The sequence below is a fragment of the Lutra lutra genome, chromosome 5 (genome assembly GCF_902655055.1).
Source record: "Lutra lutra chromosome 5, mLutLut1.2, whole genome shotgun sequence".
Lineage (NCBI taxonomy): Eukaryota > Metazoa > Chordata > Mammalia > Carnivora > Mustelidae > Lutra > Lutra lutra.
In genome coordinates, this window is record NC_062282.1 from 72,100,125 (window position 1) to 72,120,889 (window position 20,765).

The 20,765-nt window shown below is 37.5% G+C and overlaps 2 protein-coding genes across 6 annotated transcripts in view; one reads left to right on the forward strand and one right to left on the reverse strand.

Moving 5' to 3' along the window:
- The window catches only part of KIF3A (kinesin family member 3A), a 53,881-nt gene that overhangs the window by 21,939 nt on the left and 11,177 nt on the right, over positions 1 to 20,765 (reverse strand). For all 5 annotated transcript variants that reach the window (XR_007127501.1, XR_007127500.1, XM_047730443.1 and 2 more), the window contains exons 3-7: positions 14,290 to 14,434; positions 14,057 to 14,141; positions 6,769 to 6,874; positions 703 to 842; positions 100 to 297 (exon numbers count right to left, since the gene is read on the reverse strand). Coding sequence is in view for 3 of the 5 variants with exons in the window: in XM_047730443.1 (XP_047586399.1) it covers positions 100 to 297; positions 703 to 842; positions 6,769 to 6,874; positions 14,057 to 14,141; positions 14,290 to 14,434 (674 nt within the window). In the remaining 2 variants the exon portion in view is untranslated. The remainder of the gene's footprint in view (positions 1 to 99; positions 298 to 702; positions 843 to 6,768; positions 6,875 to 14,056; positions 14,142 to 14,289; positions 14,435 to 20,765) is intronic.
- LOC125100322 (60S ribosomal protein L39-like) lies at positions 15,967 to 16,326 on the forward strand. The gene has a single exon (XM_047730447.1). The coding sequence runs from the start codon at positions 15,982 to 15,984 to the stop codon at positions 16,135 to 16,137; it is 156 nt and encodes a 51-aa protein (XP_047586403.1). The 5' UTR covers positions 15,967 to 15,981; the 3' UTR covers positions 16,138 to 16,326.

Below are 20,765 nucleotides of genomic sequence, written 5' to 3' on the forward strand. Positions count from 1 at the left end.
ATAATCAATAGTTTTAAAAATGTTATGCATATCATTTATTAGCATAAACAGGAATATGAAATTTTCCTAAATGATAACTATTCTACAATTAAGTCTTACCATCATGGTTTTTGAATTTCCTCCCAAGGAATCCTGAAGAAGACGAGTCAGTTTAGAGTTGCGATAAGGAACATGAGTGCTTTTTCCGTCAACCAAAGCAGAAATTACATTACCAAGGGTAGAAAGCGAAAGATTGATTTTTGTGGCTTCCTTTAGGCGCTGTCCAGTAGCTCCAGTTTTTGCTTGTCTTTCTGAACCCTAGCAATAAATAAAGACAGAAATAAAGCTAAAATGAAAAATACAGAATACTCCTCTGAAAGTTTAAAACAAAATGTGACACTAAAAAATCTGCTATAGTATCTGGAATTTGCTTCAAAATAATATAGGAAGGGAAAAAGTGGCTGATGGTAGAGATGAAATGGGCCTGGCATGAACAGACTGAAGTTGGGTCACGGGTACATGGGAGACCATACTATTCTTAGTACTTTTGTAGATGTTGGAAGTATTCCATAATAAATAATAAGTTAAAAACACATACATAAGTAAACAACTTAAAAATTCCATGTAAATCACACATTTCAATTTTTATAAGTGAATTTTTATTCACTTTTAAAATGCAAAAAATCACAAGGGTTATTCCTTCAGTAGTGTCCTGTTACTCACAGCAAGATCTACAAGATGGAGCTTCCCCATTCTGACGTGCATGTTACCATCAACGCCTTTTTCACTGCATTCTATAGTAATTGTAAAGATGGCATGGGAACGGGAACTATGTTCATTCATGTTAGTTGCACCAACAGAACCTTGAAGAATGGAAGGAAATTCTTAAAAAGTATAACAAGAGGGAGTATTTTTTAGAATAATTAAATATCCAGAATGGTTTAAAATACTTAATTTCATCACAGCAAAGAGCCAGAGAGCATGGCTAAACCAGAAAAGCATAGGTTTATTTAACATTAGAAATTTCTGACAATTTATGTTTATAACAAAAGAATTTGCAGGGGTGCCTGGGTGGCTCAGTCGGTTAAGCTATGACTTTGGCTCAGGTCATGATCTCAGGGTCCTGGGACTGAGCCCAGCATCAGGCTCTCTGCTCAGCAGGGAGCCTGCTTCTTCCTCTCCCTACGCTTGTTGCTCTCTCTGCCTACGTGTGCTCTCTTTCTCTCTCTGTCAAGTAAGTAAATTTTTAAAAATCTTAAAAAAAAAAAAAAAGAAATTTGTAATGTTTCTCATACTACAGAGGCAATTTTAGGACAAAATACTTAATTTCAATCCCAAGTATTACTGACTAAAAAAAATAACAAACTTAGGTTAAAAAAAAAAACCCCACAAAGTTAAATAATTCAAAAAATTATTGCTGTTTAAGCTATATCTAAAAAGCATTATGTTCCAAGCACCTAAGACACAGAAATACTTGCATATATGCATTAGATAGATACAGGATATTCAGTACAGCACTGTTTGCAATATCAAGAGCTCAGAAACAACCAAAAGGCAATGGTCAACCTATTATAGAACAGTCATGGGGAACCTGGGCGGCTTAGTCAGTTAAGCATCTGACTCTTGATTTTGGCTCAGGTTATGAGATTGAACCTTCCCTCTCCCTCTCCCCTCTCCCTCTCCCACCACTTACATACTCTCTCTAAACAAATAAAATCTTAAGAAAAATAGTCATACTATGGACTACTAAACAGTCCTTTAAAAACACAGATCTGTATGTATGACATGGAAAGATACCCACAACATATGAATTTAAAAAAAGGGGGGGGGGAGAAAGAAAGGAATATATAGTACAATCCTATTTCTATTAAACAAAAGCATCCGTTCAAAATATACCAAGCATCTACGTAAGTATAAATATTTTACATAAATATATTATGTAAAGAAAAAGGTCTGTTTTTTTATAATAGGCATGTATTCGTTTTTTTAATTGCCAAGTATTTGAAAAGCATTCTATAAATTTTAGCCAATGTCAAAATTATCTTCCTATTACATATTCATGCAGAACTTTCAAGGCAAGCTGACTGTATAATTTGAAGACTGAGTATTCTTTTAATAAGCATATGGTTACATTAGAAGTCAGATAATTAGAATGTAAACTGCAGTTATAAAGGAAAGCAAAGCTCAATGGAAGAAGATATAAGAAAAATTAGTGAAAGAAAATACAAGGATTTGTGACTCCACACAAATTTTCTTTTAAATCATATTATAAACTTAGGTATTTTTTCCAAAAATACTTAAAAAATAAATCCATGGGCAGCTGCCTTGCTCAACTGGTAGTTCTCAGGTTTTAAGTTTGAGCCCCACGTTGGGTGCAGAGATTACTTTAAAAAAAATCTTTAAAAAAATAAAATCTAACACTTTATAACTTCGATCAGCAGTGATAAACATACTGAGTATTGTTTCATCCTCTGGCTTTTCCATTTAACATTATATCCTATATTTTCATGTAAAAAAACAATTTGTAAATTTTACTAAAATTGATTTTGCTGCTCCCTGAGAGATATTTGGGATTGTTTCCCAATTTTAGGTCCTCATATTAAACACTAATAGGAACATCTTTGAGCGAACATCATTCTTTCTCTTTAGGATTATGCCCATGGGATGTATTTTCCAAACCGGAATTACCAGATCAAAGGGCAGGCATAGTTTTATAGCTATGTGATTATCAAAGCACAATGCACCAGTGTTTTTCAATTTGGAGTAGGATAGAACATGTAATTTAAAAAAATCCTATTAACTAGGGGCGCCTGGGTGGCTCAGTGGGTTAATGCCTCTGCCTTCGGCTCAGGTCATGATCCCAGTGTCCTGGGATCGAGCCCCGCATCGGGCTCTCTGCTCAGTGGGGAACCTGCTTCCTCCTCTCTCTCTGCCTGCCTCTCTGCCTACTTGTGATCTCTGTCTGCCAAGTAAATAAATAAAAAAATCTTAAAAAAAAAAAAAAAAGATACAAAAAAAAATCCTATTAACTATTCTCATACCTATTATTTTTGCAATGTAAGTACAGCATGTTATTTATGACTGATTTTTCTTTATTTCCGGTTATGAAATCAAAGCAACAGACATAGTACACTGAACATTACAATCCTTAAGGAGAGAACCGCTTGCAGCAGTCAAGCTTATTCAATGCTCCAACCTACTGATACATCATAAAATGGAAATTTTAAAAAAAAAAAACTTCCATAGCTTTAATTTTTTTTTTCTAAGATTTTATTTATTTATTTGACAGAGAGAGATCACAAGTAGGCAGAGAGGCAGGCAGAGAGAGGAGGAAGCAGGCTCACTGCCGAGCAGAGAGCCCGATGCGGGGCTTGATCCCAGGACCCTGAGATCATGACCTGAGCCAAAGGCAGAGGCTTAACCCACTGAGTCACCCAGGCGCCCCCATAGCTTTAATTTTTGTCAAAATATTTATTTTGGGGGCACCTGGGTGGCTCAGTTGGTTAAGCATCTGCCTTCAGCTCAAGTTGTGATCCCAGGACCCTGGGATCTTCTCTCCCTCTCTGTGTCAAATAAATAAAATCTTTAAAAAGAAATATTTAGGGGCACCTGGGTGGCTCAGTGGGTTAAAGCCTCTGCCTTCGGCTCAGGTCATGATCCCAAGGTCCTGGGATCGAGCCCCGCATCGGGCTCTCTGCTCAGCAGGTAGCCTGCTTCTCTTCCTCTCTCTCTGCCTGCCTCTCTGCCTCCTTGTGATCTCTGTCAAATAAATACATTTTTAAAAATATATATTTATTTTGGAGAACAAAAACTAAATTTTTCATGTTTTTCAAGATGCTATGGAAAAACTTACCCTGTAAATATGACTGCATGTGTATAAACTCATACATATAAGAATATTTACTACAGTATTGGTCAGTAACAGCATGAGTAAAAACACAAAAGCCTATGAAGAAAAGACTGCATAAATACATTACATAGATCCATCCAGTGAAACACTATATAGTTACTTTAAAATGCCTACCATGTGTTACTGTGAAATGATTTCCAAATATCATTAAGTGAATAAAGTATACTATTATCTGAGGAAAGGACAAGCACTCTCTAAAAATACATGCTTGGGCACTCATAGACTATATCAGGAAGAGAACATGACAAAATAATTATTGAGTTACCACCAGGTGTGGGAACTAGGCGACTGAGACCCAAGGGCAGGAGAAAGACTTTTGAATTGTACAACATGTGTATGGATTACCTATTCAGAAAGAAATTTAAAAAAAAAATGATCATGGTTTAATGGCTGAAAAACCTTGCTCTACAGAAATATTAGCCAATTTACAATGGTGCCTACAATGCGAATGGGACTATTTTAAATTTGCATTTTAATTAGCTAAGCAGGTCATGTATTTGTTCATGGAATGAAGGGCCTAATTTCTCTTTTTTTTTAAGATTTCATTTATTTATTTGACAGACAGAGATCACAAGTAGGCAGAGAGGCAAGCAGAGACAGGTGGGGAGGCAGGCTCCCTGCTAAGCAGAGAGCCCGATGTGGGGCTCGATCCCAGGACCCTGGGATCATGACCTGAGCCAAAGGCAGAGGCTTTAACCCACTGGGCCACCCAGGCGCCCCTGTTTTGCTTTGTTTTTAAGGGGTGGTTTTAATCACTACTGTGAATGGAATCGTAACTCAAAAAAATTTTTTTTGAATAAGCGATACATGAACATACTCCTCATATTTAAAAAAAAAAAATCCAGAAATAGACATAAAAAAACAAAGTAAAAGCTCCATATAACCCTGTTCTCCAATATTACTTCCCCTTACCTAAAGGTAACCACTATTAAATGTTCTTTCATTAGTATTTAACAAACACACAAGTTGATACACACACACACACACACACACACACACACACACACACACACACACACACTTGCCCAAATACACAGCTGTTTAACAATTTGGCTTCTTTCTACATCTATAAATGAGATGATGCAGTACATACTATTCTGTAACTTGCTTTCTTTTCACTTAATGATATATCTTGAAAATCTTTCAAATCTCTACATGTAGATTTAACTCGTGTTTTTAATAGCTTCATATGGTCCATAGTATTTCTGTGCCATATTTATATAACCAATATTTTACTGATAGACTGCATCAAACTTTCTATTACAAATAATGTTGCAATAAGGCATTTTTTAGGTCTAAACTTTTTGAGATATTTATCAATGTAGATATATCAATGTATCTGGATATATATTAAAATTAGAAACACTGGGTCAAGAGAAAAGTATTTTAAAAATTTCAGCAGTTACGGTTACACTCCCTTTCAAAAAGGTTAGAGCCCCTGGCATTCCCATCACCAGTGCCCATCTCTTCAGAGCTTCACAAACCTGGATATCCCTCCATCCAAAACAGGTAAAATAAGTCCCACTGTTGTTTTAGTACCCATTTTCCCAACTACCTGCCAAGCTGGACACCCTGTGGTATGCTTGTTGCTATGTATAGTTCTTCTGGGAATAACATATTCATGTGTATCTTTTGCTCATTTTTCTGTTACAATTTGACCTTTCTCTGCTACTTGGCTTATTAGAATGCAACTGATTTTTAAAATTTTTTTAGTATCCTTGAGTTTGCTAGATTTACAGTCTAGCCAAAAAACACTTTTAAAAAGATGTTTACTTGCTATGTTCTTGTTTTTTACCTCTGATCTCTAATTGCTGCTAGCAACATCACTAGTACTAGGCCTGGGGCATCCTGTGTATTAAATAGTGTTACAGTTTTTTAGTCTTTTGAAAAACTTAAAACTCTTATTAAAAAGAATGTCATTTAGGGGCGCCTGGGTGGCTCAGTGGGTTAAAGCCTTTGCCTTCGGCTCAGGTCATGATCTCAGAGTCCTGGGATGGAGCCCCGCATCGGGGTCTCTGCTCAGCATGGAGCCTGCTTCCCCCCTCTCTCTCTCTGCCTGCCTCTCTGCCTCCTTGTGAACCCTCTCTGTCAAAAAAATAAATAAAATCTTTAAAAAAAAAAAAAAAGAATGTCATTTAATTTTGGTTTGCTTTTCTTGTCAACAAAAGAAAGGCAGTAAAGTGCTTGGTTAATGATGATCAACGGCCTAGGTTCAGATACTCACTCCGCCACTAAGTAGTACATAACCTTGGACAAGTTACTTAGACTAAGTCTTGAGCAGGAATTTAGTATATTCATGGTACAGTTTGAGGATTTTAAAAAGACCCTTCTTATAAAGAAAGCACTTAGCATAAGTCCTTACCACACAGTAAGTGTTCAATAAATGTAACCAATATAATTATAGCTAAAAAGAGACTATATGAGCTATATGAGAGTTCCAAATATATAGCAGTAGTACCAAGACACAAAATTTTGGTTGGCAAACAAGGCAATGTGTGATCTCTTTCATTCATATACGTTCTCTACATAGTAAATAACCAAGGAGAGAGGGCTGTCAAGAAACTTTAAAAATCCAGAGTCTGTGGGGCAAAGTGCCATACCAGTTTTGCTTTTTTTTTTTTTTTTAAAGATTTTATTTGTTTATTTGACAGAGAGAGACAGCAAAAGAGGGAATACAAGCAGGGGGAGTGGGAGAGGGAGAAGCAGGCTTCCTGCAAACCAGGGAACCCAACTCAGGGCTGGATCCCAGGACTCTGGGGTCATGAACTGAGCCTAAGGCAGTCGTTTAATCAACTGAGCCACCCAGAAGCCCATCAATTTTGTTTCTAAAAGCCTACTCAACACACAAATATTCAATCACAGTAATGTACTACACTTACGATTTTTGTGGCCTAGTGTCATAATTCTATCCATATCATCAGCATTATTTACCACATAAGCTGATAAATCTTTGATATAAACTCCCACATCAGGTCTTTCTTTAACCTAAAAAAGAAAAAAATGGCCTTAAGATTTTATACACATATCATAACTCCACCACAGTTATTTATCAAACATCTACTATGTGTTGGGTACTCAGCTAAAAAAGTGAAGATACAGTGATGGACAAAATAGACACAATTTCTACACCTGTGCAGGTGACAACTTATGGCAAGAATGTACAAATGAGTAACACCATACACTAATTATTTCAATTGGGATAATGTCATGAAGAAAAAAAATACTCAACAGTAGGAGAATACAATACAAAGAGACTAAGCTAGTAAAGCAGAGACGTATAGCTTCCTCGAGATGATGTTTATTTAGTTTTTAAGATTCCATTCATTCATTTTTGAAAGAGAGAGAGAATAAGCACAAGCACAAGTACAAGCAGGGGGAGAGGCAAAGGGAGGACGACATCCCCCAAGATGACATTTAAGCTAAGACTTGATGAAATACGAGGTTGCCAACCTGGATTCGGGTAGAAGGAACAGAGTATGTGCTAGGATCCTGAAATGGGCCAAAACTAGGCACTTAGAATAAGGAAAAAGCAAACAAAAAAGCCAGATTGGCTGGAAAAAGTAGGAAGCACAGGTAAAATAGGTGGGATATCTGGCTACAGAGGTAGCCAAGAGATAAGACTAAGCATAGTCAGGGGTGCCTGGGTGGCTCAGTTAGTTAAGCATCTGCCTTCAGCTTAGGTAATGAACCCAGGGTCCTGGGATCAAGTTCAGCATTGGGCTTCCTGCTTAGTGGGGAGCCTGCTTCTCCCCCTCCCACTACCTCTGCTTGTGATCTCTCTCAAATAAATAAATAAAATCCTTAAAAAAAAAAAAATGACTAAGCATGGTTATTGGTCTTTATCTTAACAACTTGAAGACACTGGAGGATTTCAAACAAATGAGTGAAATAATCAGATCTATGATATCTGTATATAAAATGTTACCTTTCTCTGAGTAACCTTATTTACCAAGTATAAAGGATATATTTAGGAAAGATTTACTTAAAATACAGTGTTAGAAACTAAAATTCACTTTGGAAGGCCCTAGAAGTCACTGCTACATGTCAACAAAATACAGGTATCCTGGGAGCTACTGTAGGTTGGGCTGCAGACGACCACAATCAAGTGAATACTCAAACCATGTCAAATGAGCTTCTTCCTTTCCCACTCTATATAAAATTATGTTTATATTATGTTGTAATCTATTAAGTGTGTGATAGCATTATGTCTAAAAAACAGTAATATACACCTTAATTAAGAAACATTTTATTGCTAAAAATGCTAACCATCATCTGAGCTTTCAGCCAGTCAACATCTTTTTGCTGGTGGAGGATACTGTCTCAATGCTGATGGAGGATACTGTCTCAAGGCTGATGGCTGCTGATGGTCAGTCAGGGTGGGGGTTGCTGGAGCCTGGGGAAGCTGTGGCAGTTAGTTTCCTAAAATAAGACAACAAGGTTTGCTGCAGTGATTTACTCTTCTTTTCAAGAATGATTTCTCCACAGAACGTGATGTTGTTTGCTAGCATTTTACCCACAGCAGAACTTCTTTCAAAATTGGAATCAATCCTCTCAAACCCTGCCACTTGCTCTATCAACAAAGTTTCTGAAATACTCTAAATTCTTTGTTGCCATTTCAAGTCTTCACAGCATCTTCACCAGGAGTAGATGACGTCTCAAAAAACCACTTTCTTTGTTCATCCATGAAAAGTAACTCCTCATCCATTAGGTTTTATCATGAGATTGGAGCAATTCAGCCATATCTTCAGGCTCTACTTCTAATCCTAGTTCTCTTACTGTTTCCATCACATCAAGTCTCAAGCTCCTCAAAGTCATCCATGAAGGTTGGAATTAACTTTTTCCAAACTCTTGTTAATGCTGACATCATGGTTTCTTCTCATGAATCACGAATGTTCTTAATGACATCTAGAAGTATGAATTCTTTCCAGAAGATTTTCAATTTACTTTGCCCAGATTCTTTAGAGGAGTAACTCTCTATGGCAGCTCTAGCCTTAGGAAATGTAGTTCTTCAATAACAAGATTTGATCCACAGGCCCCTGACTGGATACTGTGTTAGCAGGCATAAAAACAACATTCATTCATCGTGCTCCTAGGTGACCAGGTGCAGAGTGAATAAACAGTAATATATTTTTTAAAGGTTTTATTTATTTGACAGAGATCACAAGTAGGCAGAGAAGCAGGCAGAAAGAGAGGAGGAAGCAGGCTCCCTGCTGAGCAGAAAGCCCAATGCAGGGTCGATCCCAGGACCCTGGGATCATGACCTGAGCTGAAGGCAGAGGCTTTAACCCACTGAGCCACCCAGGCACCCCAATAAGCAGTAATATTTTGACAGAAATTTTTTTTTTCTGAGGTCTCAAGAGTAGACTTAAAAATATTCAACAATTCATGTTGTAGACAGATGTGCTGTCATCCAGGCCTTGTGCCATTTATAGATGAAAGAAAGTATACTTAGCATCATTCTTAAGGGCAGTAGGAGTTTTCAGAATGTTAAATGAGCACTGGCCTCAACTTAAAGTCACCAGTTGCATTAGCCTGTAATAAGAGTCAGGTTGGGGCATCTGGGTTAAAGCCTCTGCCTTCGGCTCAGGTCATGATCTCAAGGTCCTGGGATCGAGGGCGCCCCCCTTCCCCCCCCCCCCCCCCCCCCCCCCCCGCCCCGCACGATCTGCTCAGCAGGGAGCCTGCTTCTCTGTCTCTCTCTGCCTGCCTCTCTGCCTACTGGTGATCTCTGTCTAATAAATAAATAAAATCTTTAAAAAAAAAAAAAAGAGAGAGAGAGAGGTTGTCTTAAAATTGAAGCCAGGCACTGACTTCACTTCTCTAGTTACTGAAGTCCTAGACGGCATCTTCTTCCAATAGAAAGCGGTGTCATTTACATTGCAAATCAGCTGTTTAATGTAGCCGCCCTCCTGAATTATCTTAGTTGGATCTCCTGGTTAACTTGTACAGCTCCTACAACAGCATGTGCTACTTCATCTTGCACTTTCATGTTCTGGAGATGGCTTCCTTAAACCTCATGAGCCAAACCTTGCCAGTTTCAAACTTTTCTTCTGCAGCCTCCTTACCTCTCTTAGCCTTCACAGAACTAAAAAGAGTTACGGCCTCGCCCTGGATTAGGCTCTGGCTTAGGAGAATGTTGTGGCTAGTATGGTTTTTTGTCTAAACCACTAAAACTTTCTCTACATCAGTAATAAGTCTATTTGCTTCCTTATCACGTGTGTGTACACTAGAATAGCACTTTTAATCTCCTTCAGCAACTTCTCCTTTACCATCAAAAGCTGCTGTTTGGTGGAGGAGGCCTTTCAGCTTATCCTGGCTTTCAACATGCCTTCCTCAATATGCTTAATCATTTCTAGCTTTTGATTTAAAGAGACGTGTGACTCTACCTTTCACTTGAACACTTAATGGCCACTGTACAGTTAATTGGCCTAATTTCAGTATTGCTGTCTATCCGGGAATAGAGCCTCCCAAGGAGAGAAAGAGAAATAGGAAATGCCAGTCGGTGGAGCAGTCAGAACACACAGATTTATTAAGTTTACTATTTTATTTGGGCATGGTTTGTGGCACCCCAAAAACAATTAAAATGGCAAACTAAGGCTCATAAAGATTAAGTAACTTGCTCAAGATATCAGAGCCAGAACTCAAGCTCTGATGGAAGGACTCCAAAAACCACCCCTATAATTCTAGATGATACCACCATTCACCCGCTACATGACTGTCAGGAAACCCCTACAGGCTTTGGTTTTCACATTAACAAAACTGAACTGCTAGAAAAGATTAAATGAAATAAACTATGTACTACTACCACAATTTACTACACTGAATACCTATTATCACATTATAAGAGCCTAATAATAGTAGCTGCTATCATTCTATATGTATTCTACACCATTCTACAAAGGCGGCTACTGTTATTCTATATTCTCTTCAACTACTATATGCACATTATGCTTTAATTATTTTACTGACAGTGCAATTCTAAACAAAATTTCAGTATTAATATTTTAAAGACTAATCTTTTCTGTCTCGTATCCTAAAAATTTTGGTAATATTTACCAATTGCTTACCACCTGGCCCAGCAATCTGGCTTCAGGAATCTATCCTCAGATATGCCTGCACATGTATGAAATCATGTATGTACAACACTAGCTTACTACAGAATTGTTTGTAACAGCAAAAGATTAGAAACAACCCAGGTGTTCATCAAGAGAGGGCTGGCTAAATACATTTTAATTATGTCCATAAAAAAGACAGGATGCAAGCTTTTTAAAAGGACAATAGAAAAAACAAGATTGAGGAGGCTTTCTCTGTACTGATATGCAAAGAATGCCACAATCCATATTCAGTCAAAAAAGGAAAGTGCAATGGGGGATAAAAACAGTCTTTTCAAATGGTGCTATGACAACTGGATATCCACATGCACAATAATGAAGTTGGTCCTGAACCTCAACCATATACAAAAATTAACTCAAAATGGATCAAAGATCTAAATGTAAAAGTGACAACTATAAAACTCTTAGAATAAAACAAAAGCATAAACCTTTATGACCTCGGATAAAACGATGGTTTCTTAGCTGTAACGCCAAAAGCACAAGCAACATAACTAAACATAGATAAATCAGACATGGTCAAAATTTAAAATTTTTGTGCTTCAAAGGAAACCATCATGAAAGTGAAAAAACCCATAAATGGGGAAATGTTGTGTAAATCATATACCTGTTAAGGGACTTCTATCTAGAATATATAAATAAGTATTACAACTTAGTAACAAAAATCAAATAACCCAATTAAAAACGGGCAAAGGATTGAAACTAACATTTCTCTAAAGAAGGTATTCAAACGGCTAATAAGCATGGGAAAAGATGTTCAATATAACTGGCCATCAAAGATGGAAATCGAGCCCACAGAGATACCACTCGACACTGACTAAAATGGCTAAATAGTAGAGGGATGCTAACAAGCACTGACCAGGATGTGGACAAATCAGAAACCTCATTCACTGTTGAGGAGAATGTAAAATGGTACAGCCGCTGAGGAAAAGAGTCTGGCAGTTCCTCAGATGCTGAAGTATACAGTTACCCCAGGATCCAGCAATTACACTCAGGTATACAACCAGGAGAACCAAAAACACATATTTACACAAAACCTGTACAAGTGTAAGTTCATAACAGCATTATTCATGATGGAAAGTAGAAACAACCCCAATGTTCACCTGATGCAATCAATAAAACGTGGTGTATCCATACAATGGATTATTCTTCAATAGTAACAAAAAAATTAAGTACTGACACATTCTACAGCATGATGAGCCATGAAAAATTATTCTTAATCAAAGAAGCTAGTCATCGAACACCACATATTACATTATTCCTTTACATTATGTATCCAAAATAGGCAAACCTATAGAGACAAAAAGTAGATGAGTGGTTGCCTAGGATTGGGTTGAGAGTGACATTTAAGAGGCATCGCGTTTCTTTGGGGTAAGGAAAATGTTCCAAAATTGATTGTGGTAACAGAGGTACAACTCTATGAACATAACAAAAACCACTGAGACGCACGCTTTAAAGGAGTAAACTGTATGGTATATGACTTATAGCTCAATAAAAAAGGAAATGAAGTACATTGATGAACCTTAAAAACACTATATTAATGAAAGAAGCAAGAAACAGAAGACCACATTTGATAGGATTCCATTTATATGAACTATCTAGAATAGGCAAATTCATTGGCACAAAAAGTAAGTTATGATTACCAGAAGGTGAGAGCAGGGGAATGGAGAGTGACTCCTAATGGGCATGGAATTTCTTTTAGGGGTAATGAAAATGTTCCAGAATATAGACAGTGATGGTTGTATAATTTTGTGAAGATACTAAGAACTGCTAAATTATATACTTTAAAAGGATAACTATTATCCTCTGTGAATTAGACCTCTACTTAAAAAAACAATGAATGAAAATCAGCTAAGCTTTTAAGTTAAAAACATAATATATTTATTCACAAATTTTATAATTCTCTAGTATATATGCATATAATTTCACATTTCCCTTTTCTGAAATGCATGATAAAAATAGTCTTTCGTGCCCATCTGTTACTCAGTAGTGTACAAAAAAAATTTCCTCATTGAATTTCTATATTCATGATGGGTCTTAGTAGCTTTATTTTTGACACCTTAACAATTTCTAACTTAAAATCAATTCCGGAGTATTCCTGGCATTAATACCAGAAAAAGAAAACTTACACTCACATAAAAATCTGTATGCAAATGTTCATAGATGCTTGATTCATAATAGCCCAAAACTATAAACTGCCCAAATGTCCCTCCACAGGTGAACTGTTGAGCTTTACATGTAAGCACCATGCAGTGCCACTCAGCAATAAAAAGTAATGAGCTATTCAACAACTTGGATCAATCTCACAGGGCTTATGCCAAGTGAAAAAGGCCAATCCCAAAAGGTTACATATTGTATGGTTCTATTTATGTACCATTTTTGAAAAGACAGAATTTTAGAACTGGAAAGCAGATTAGGGATTGTTAGGGGTTAAGAACTGTGACAGAGCAATGTAGTCTGGCTAGTGGTGGATGTGGTCATAAAATGGCAACAGGAGGCATCCTTGTGATATGACTGTTTCGTACCTTAACATGGTAGTGGATCTATCAATCTAAACACAAAGAGTACGAAGAAAACTGCAGCACTGTGAGCCAAATCTGTAGACAGTACCAACAACAGTATCACGGTTGTGATACTCTACTACAGCTCTGTAAAATGTTACCACTGGGGAAAACTGTGTAAAAGGTACATCTATGTCAAGGGTAATCTCTCCCCATTCTTTCTTAAGAATTTTAATAAGAATTTTAATTTTTAAAAAGTACAAATTAATGTTCATGTATAACTACTCATGGAGTAGAAGTAAAATTTTATTTGGTGATACTTACATAAAGGAACAATGAAGGAATACTAAAAGTGGTTATCTTAGGTTGGGGAAAAGTGGGCAAATGGGGTAGGAACCACTTTTCAAAGCATTAATTTTCACAATATTTTAAATTTTGAATCATGATCATATTACCATCAAAAAATAAGTAAAATATTAAAAATATCTTTGGATAAAAAGAAACTTAATTTAGCATTCTACTACTTTGGAAAGTACCTCAATTTCAGTTATCCTTACCTCTAACCTCTGTGTCTGATCCTTGCCCAAAAGGTCACGGACTTCTTCATTATATATTTCCAAATAAGACACTCGAACCAAAAATCTATAAATAAAACATCATTTCATAAAGCATAAACAGCAGAAAAAGTTTTAGAAGAGCAGTTTTCAAATGTGTTTATAAATTTTATACCTATATGTCTTTCTTATGTTTGTACTTCTCAATATTAGAAAATAAAAGAATTCTCTTTTACCTTGTATCACCCTCTGCTTTTGCAATATGACCAAATATGTGGGCAAATGAATTTGGAATGATTCCTCTAAGTTCAGGAACAGCTCGAACGCCTTCCATGGTAAAAGTTTTGCCTGTTCCAGTTTGTCCATATGCGAAAATAGTCCCTGAAAATGATGAAGAGAATCAATCACTTTTTAGAGTCTAATGCTACAGAACAACAGCTCTTATAAGTAATTCCTTTGACACTGTGATGCAATTTCTTCCCTGGATTTAAAATTTATTCAAGTACAAACGTCACTTTTATTATCAACAATATACACTCTGTACCACAAATCAAGCATGGTTAATGTTATCAAGTCAATGAAACAGTCCTAATTATTCATAAAAAGTATCCCAAGCCCTAAAAGCAAAATTTTACATTATGGCAAATTATATTTACTATAATGTGTATGTTAATTACTTAATGTGGACATTAAATCGGAGAAAGTAGTATAATTGCAGCAACAAAGGAATACAGGTTTAGAATGGAAGGACCGCAGTGTTAACTTTTTAGCCACCTGAGCTTAGATAAGAATGTACCCAGAGACTGTCTCCTCAGTGCTAAAATGAGGACAAGAATAACTACCTGACATGAACACTAAGAACCAAATGAGACAATTTACTGCACACAACCAGAATGATACCTAGTAGAGTACAAGTAAATGGCAGGGGTTTTTTAATTCTTAATCCTAAAATTCATTTCAAAAATATGTATTTTTTTAAAGATTTTTATTTATTTAAGAGAGAGAGAGAGAGACAGTGAGAGAGGGAATACAAGCAGGAGGAATGGGAGGGGGAGAAGCAGGTTTCCCACTGAGCTGGGACCCTGATGTGGGGCTCGATCCCAGGACCCTGGGATCATGACCTGAGCCAAAGGCAGATGTTTAATGACTGAGCCAGGCCCCTAAAAATACGTATTTTTTAAGTAAAAGCTGTAAGGAATGGGGGAGTTAAAAAATGTGACAATACAATTATTATAGGTAATTACAGATACAATTTAAACTTTCTAAATACCTACATTCATTCATTCAGCAACTACTTAGCACACACCTGAGTAAGCACTATGCTAGCCAGGCACTAGGGACACAGTGACAAACAAGACAAACAATCCTTAATCGTATGGTGTGCATCATCTTAGAAGGAGATACTGGTCAAATATTTACAAGCAGGATGAATGTTTGGAATAAGAAATGGAGTTCTAGCTGAGAGTAAAGGGATGTAATCTAGGCAGGGGAAACAGCACAAGAAGAAAGTAGAGGGAGGTCAAGAAAGGCCTTCCAGAAAAGGTAAGGTTTAAGATACAATCTGAAATATGATTAAGAGTTAGATAGCAACAGAGTGGATAGCAAGAAGAAAGAAAACAGAGGTTCTGAGGAAATGAAACAAGATCAGAATGGAAGAAACAGAGATGGAAAATGAAGGTGATGGACACAGAGGTAAAGACACCAGCAGGGGCCTAATTGCACACCGCCATGAAGGCATACTAAGATTTTAAGAACGTATCCTAAAAGGAAAGTGAGGCTAGTTAGGAGTGACAGCAGGATCCCTATGGCTACACTGTGTACAAAGAACTGGAAGAAAGGGGAGATGTGAAGAAACCAGTTAAAAAGCTGGAGTGGGCTTTCTCCTTTTCGCCGCCATCCTGTTGTGTGCCGCTCGCTGTTAATTGACCATGTCTTCTCGCAAGACTTTCAGAATCAAGCGATTCCTGGCCAAGAAACAAAAGCAGAATCGTCCCATTCCCCAGTGGATTCGGATGAAAACTGGTAATAAAATCAGGTACAACTCCAAGAGGAGGCACTGGAGGAGAACCAAGCTGGGTCTCTAAGGCGTCCCACATCACGCGATGTCACACCTAATGGGCACCACGTATTTAATTAAGCTACTTGAAGATCATGTGTTCTATTCCATCACCCTGTAAACACCTTTCTGCCTGGCCAATAGATACCACTTATCAGCGAAAGATTTTTCTGTTACTATAGCTCTGCACCAGTCGGTTGGTTTGGTAATAAATGTGAGGTGAGGCATTTGAGCTGTTAAAAAAAAAAAAAAAAAAAAGCTGGAGTGGTTAACAGAAGGGAAAGAGAAAGGTAGCAGAATTTCAGATATATGAAACAGAAGCAACAGCACCAAGGAAATAACTAGCCAGGGGACCAGGGAAAAGGAAGAATCCAAGATGCCTTTCAACTTCTAGCTTGAACAAGGGATGTATGGCTATGCCATATACTGAGATGGTGAACATCACCAGAAGAAATGATCATTTGTAGGGAAAGACCATGAATTCAGGTGAAGGCATATTGAGCTCTAAGTGCCCATGACACACCCAAATGCATGTGTCAAGCAGGCAGGTGGAGGGATGAGATGTATTTCTGCACTAGAGCCCTGGGAATGGGTGCAATTTCTGCAGGAGATAGCACAGTGTGAGAAGACCACACAAACAACATGGCTTTTCAACTACTTCCACCCCATGCAAGTAACCTCTTATGTCACTATCAATTTCAGACTTTCTGTGACAATCATCACAATACTTAATCACAACAAAAGCCATTTTTTACACATGGGAATAAAAAAATCTTGATTTTTTCCTAACTCACTAAACATTTCAAACTATGCCATTAAGAATGTAACGTACTGCCTTCAAAAGAGCTGAAAATATGGGGCGCCTGAGTGGCTCAGTGGGTTAAAGCCTCTGCCTTCAGCTCAGGTCATGATCCCAGGGTCCTGGGATCGAGCCCCGCATTGGGCTTTCTGCTCAGCCGGGAGCCTGCTTCCCTCTCTCTCTCTGCCTCTCTGCCTACTTGTGATCTCTGTCTGTTGAATATAAAATAAAAAATCTTAAAAAAAAAAAAAAAGAGCTGAAAATATGAGCTCACAGACCACCTGTGAGAGCTGACACAACAGCTATCATTTACGGAGCATGTGCCATGTGCTAGGCCATGCATCCTCACTGAGTTTTCACCCCAGTCCTAAGAGCAAAGAACTATTTATATCCCCATACTTTAGCTGAGGAAACAAAGGCTTATAGAGGTTGAGTTACTTGTTCGATGTCATAGTTAGTAGTAGAAATAAGATGTGAACAAAGTCCATTTGGCTCTAGAGCCCTTATTTTTTAAAAGTATGTAATGGCCAAATTTTTAATTCAAAATTAATTCCTAATACAATTTCTATGAATCTATTAATTATATAAAGACTATGGATTCAAAAAGGATATTGATCTATAATTTTTTTTAAAGATTTTATTTATTTATTTGACAGAGAGAGATCACAAGTAGGCAGAGAGACAGGCAGAGAGAGAGGAAGGGAAGCAGGCTCCCCGCTGAGCAGAGAGACCGATGTGGGACTTGATCCCAGGACCCTGAGATCATGACCTGAGCCGAAGGCAGCGGCTTAACCCACTGAGCCACCCAGGCACCCTGATCTATAATTTTAAAGCTGAGAAATGAGGACCAGGAATCCCCTAGAATAAAAGAATGTCATCTCATTTTCAGAGATGAGATTCCAAATTTCTAGTTTTTGTTATGTCCAATCTAACAAAGCTAATGCTAGCATTTCCTTCAATATGAACTTCTCTTAAAACTTTACCTCTTAAGGGACACCTGGGTGGCTCAGTAGTTAAGCATCTGCCTTTGACTCAGGTCATGATCCCAGGGTCCTAGGATGATTCCCACATCCAGCTCCTTGCTCAGCAGGGAGCCTGCTTCTGCCTCCACCTGCTGTTCTCCCTGCATGTGCTCTCTTTCTCTTGTTCTCTAACAAATAAATAAAGCCTTTATCTTTAAGATTTTATTTATATATTTATTTGAGAGAGACAGACACAGCAAGAAGGGAACACAAGCAGGGAGAGTGGGAGAGGGAGAGAAGCAGACCTCCTGCTGAGCAGGGAGCCCAATCCCAGGACCCAGGGACCAGGACCTGAGCCAAAGGCAGATGCTTATTAACAAGTGAGCCATCCAGGCACCCCAATAAATAAAATCTTTAAAAAAAAACTTTACTTATTAAAAACTAGAAATGACCTAAAAATCTTACCCAACCTACCCATTTCAAGACTACATCTTAAAAATGGTAGGAGGCCTACAAAAAATCTGCATACGGATGTTTGCAGCCGTGTATATTCATAACTGCCAAAATTTAGAGGCAACCAAGATGTCCTGCTGTAGGTAAGTGAATTGGTAAATAAACTTTGGTACATCCAGACAACAGAATATTATCAGCACAAAGAAAAAAAAGATAAAAGGTATCAAACCATGAAGAGACATGGAGAAAACTTCAGTGCACATTACTAAGTGAAAGAAGCCAAACTGAAAGGTTACATACTGTACAATTCTAACTGCATGACATTCTAGGAAAGGTGAAACTATGCAGACAGTAAAAAGATTAGTGGTTGCTAGGTTTAGCCGGGGAAGGAAGGATAAACTAGCAGCGCAGAAGTGAAACTATTCTTTATATTATAACAGTGGATACACATCATTATGTTTTTGTCAAAGTCCATAGGATGTACAGCCCTAAGAGTGAACCCTAATGTAAACTATGAACTTTGGATGATGCTGATGTGTCAATGTATGTTCATCATTTGCAACCAATGTACCACTGTGGTGCAGGATATTGACAGTGGGGAACTTTGTGTATGTTTGGAGACAAGGGATATACAGGAAATCTCTGTACTTAATTTTCCCAAAGCTGTTCTAAAGAACAAAGTTTATTAATTGAAAAAAAAAAGTTTTAAACAGTGGAAGGATTATGTACTTGCCATTGCACATTTGAATAATGCCAAGGAAACTACACTCTATGTTACAACATTCCTGATTTTTGTCCTTTTTAAATATATTGTTCTATGCTACTATCAACAATTTTCAGTCAGCATAATAGGTAGAAAATAGGTGAAAAGTCCCTTGACGTTTATATATTACTCTGTACAACATTTGTTTTTTATAATACACAATTCTGTTATTTCAAAACTGAGTGACACTACTGCTTCCAACAAGGATGGAGTAGTAAGGACCAGATTTACCCTCTTGACTGAAAGGAAAGCAGACTAAATATATGAAGCAATAGTTTTCAAGACAATGGACCTCAGTCAACAAAGGCCTGTGACGCCCATAAGTTGGCTAACAGATAGGCAGGTCCTATGACTTCCCAACTACCTGCCTTGTGAGAGAATCAACCACAGAGCAGGAGGGGAAATCCAAGGAGTGATGAGCAGATTCCTTGAGCAAAGAAGAAGTCCAGAATCCAGAGAGAGCAACACGGCTAGAATTTGTAGGACACAGTAGCGGAAAGAATAACACTGTGCAGAAAACTGCAGATTCCAGAGGTCTGCAGGTCTTCTTCCATGATTTAGTGGAGCACCAAGCATCTCCAGAGTGTGAGGAAACTATCTAAATATGGGGGGAGGGGAATCATTTGGAAGGGAGAGTCCTCAATGCTCACAAAGGCCAGAAACTGTATCTGTTTAAACCAGCCAGATTGGAAAACCTCATGATGCACAGGACATCAGGTACACCAAACAAAAAGGTCTTGCCTCAGAATCAGGGGAATAACCTTAGACTGAACACTGCTCCGGTCCTAACTAAAGACCTTTAAAAGATCAGAAAGAGTCAGAGAAAGACAAATACCACATAATTTCACTCATATGTGGAATTTATTAAACAAAACAGATGAACATAGGGAAAGAGAAGGAAAAATAGGATGAAATTTGTGAAGGTGGCAAACCATACATAAGAGACGCTTAACTCTAGAAAGCAAACTGAAGGTTGCTAGAGGGGAGATGGGATGGGGCAACTGGGTGATGGGCATTAAGAAGGGCACTTCAAGTAATGAGCATTGGGTATTATACACAACGGTGAATCACTAAATTCTATGTTTGCAACTAAAAAAATAAAAAAAGATGTGAAAGAAGCAAACCATTTTCAAATAACTGCCACTGAGAACACAGCTCCTGAAAGCTTAAATGAATTAAAAAAAAAATCAAAGAGCTAAGGTAAAATTCAGAGTGTTTGGCGCCACCAAATTTGCCAAGCTTGCAAAAAAGCAAAAAGATACAACTCATAATAAAGAAATGCATCAATCAGTCAAAACCAATTCAGAACTGACACAATATTATAAATAGCACAGAGGACTTTAAAACAGATAAAAACTATATTCTCTATGTTAAAAAGTTAACTGGAAACTTCGGATGGAAGTTTGGAAGAACTTGGATGGAAGATACAACAAAGACCCAAATCAAACTTCTAGGGATGAATACTATAACGTGTGAGATGAAAAATATGATAGATAAGATTAATGGTAGATTAGACACTGCAGAATAAAAGATCAGTAAACTTCAACACATAACAACAGAAACAATAAAAAAAATACAGAGAAAAAAATACAAAAAAGAAAAACAGCATCAGTGAGCTGTGGGACAATTTTAAGCAGCTTAATATACATGTGATTGCAGGCCCTGAAGCAGAGAGTGGG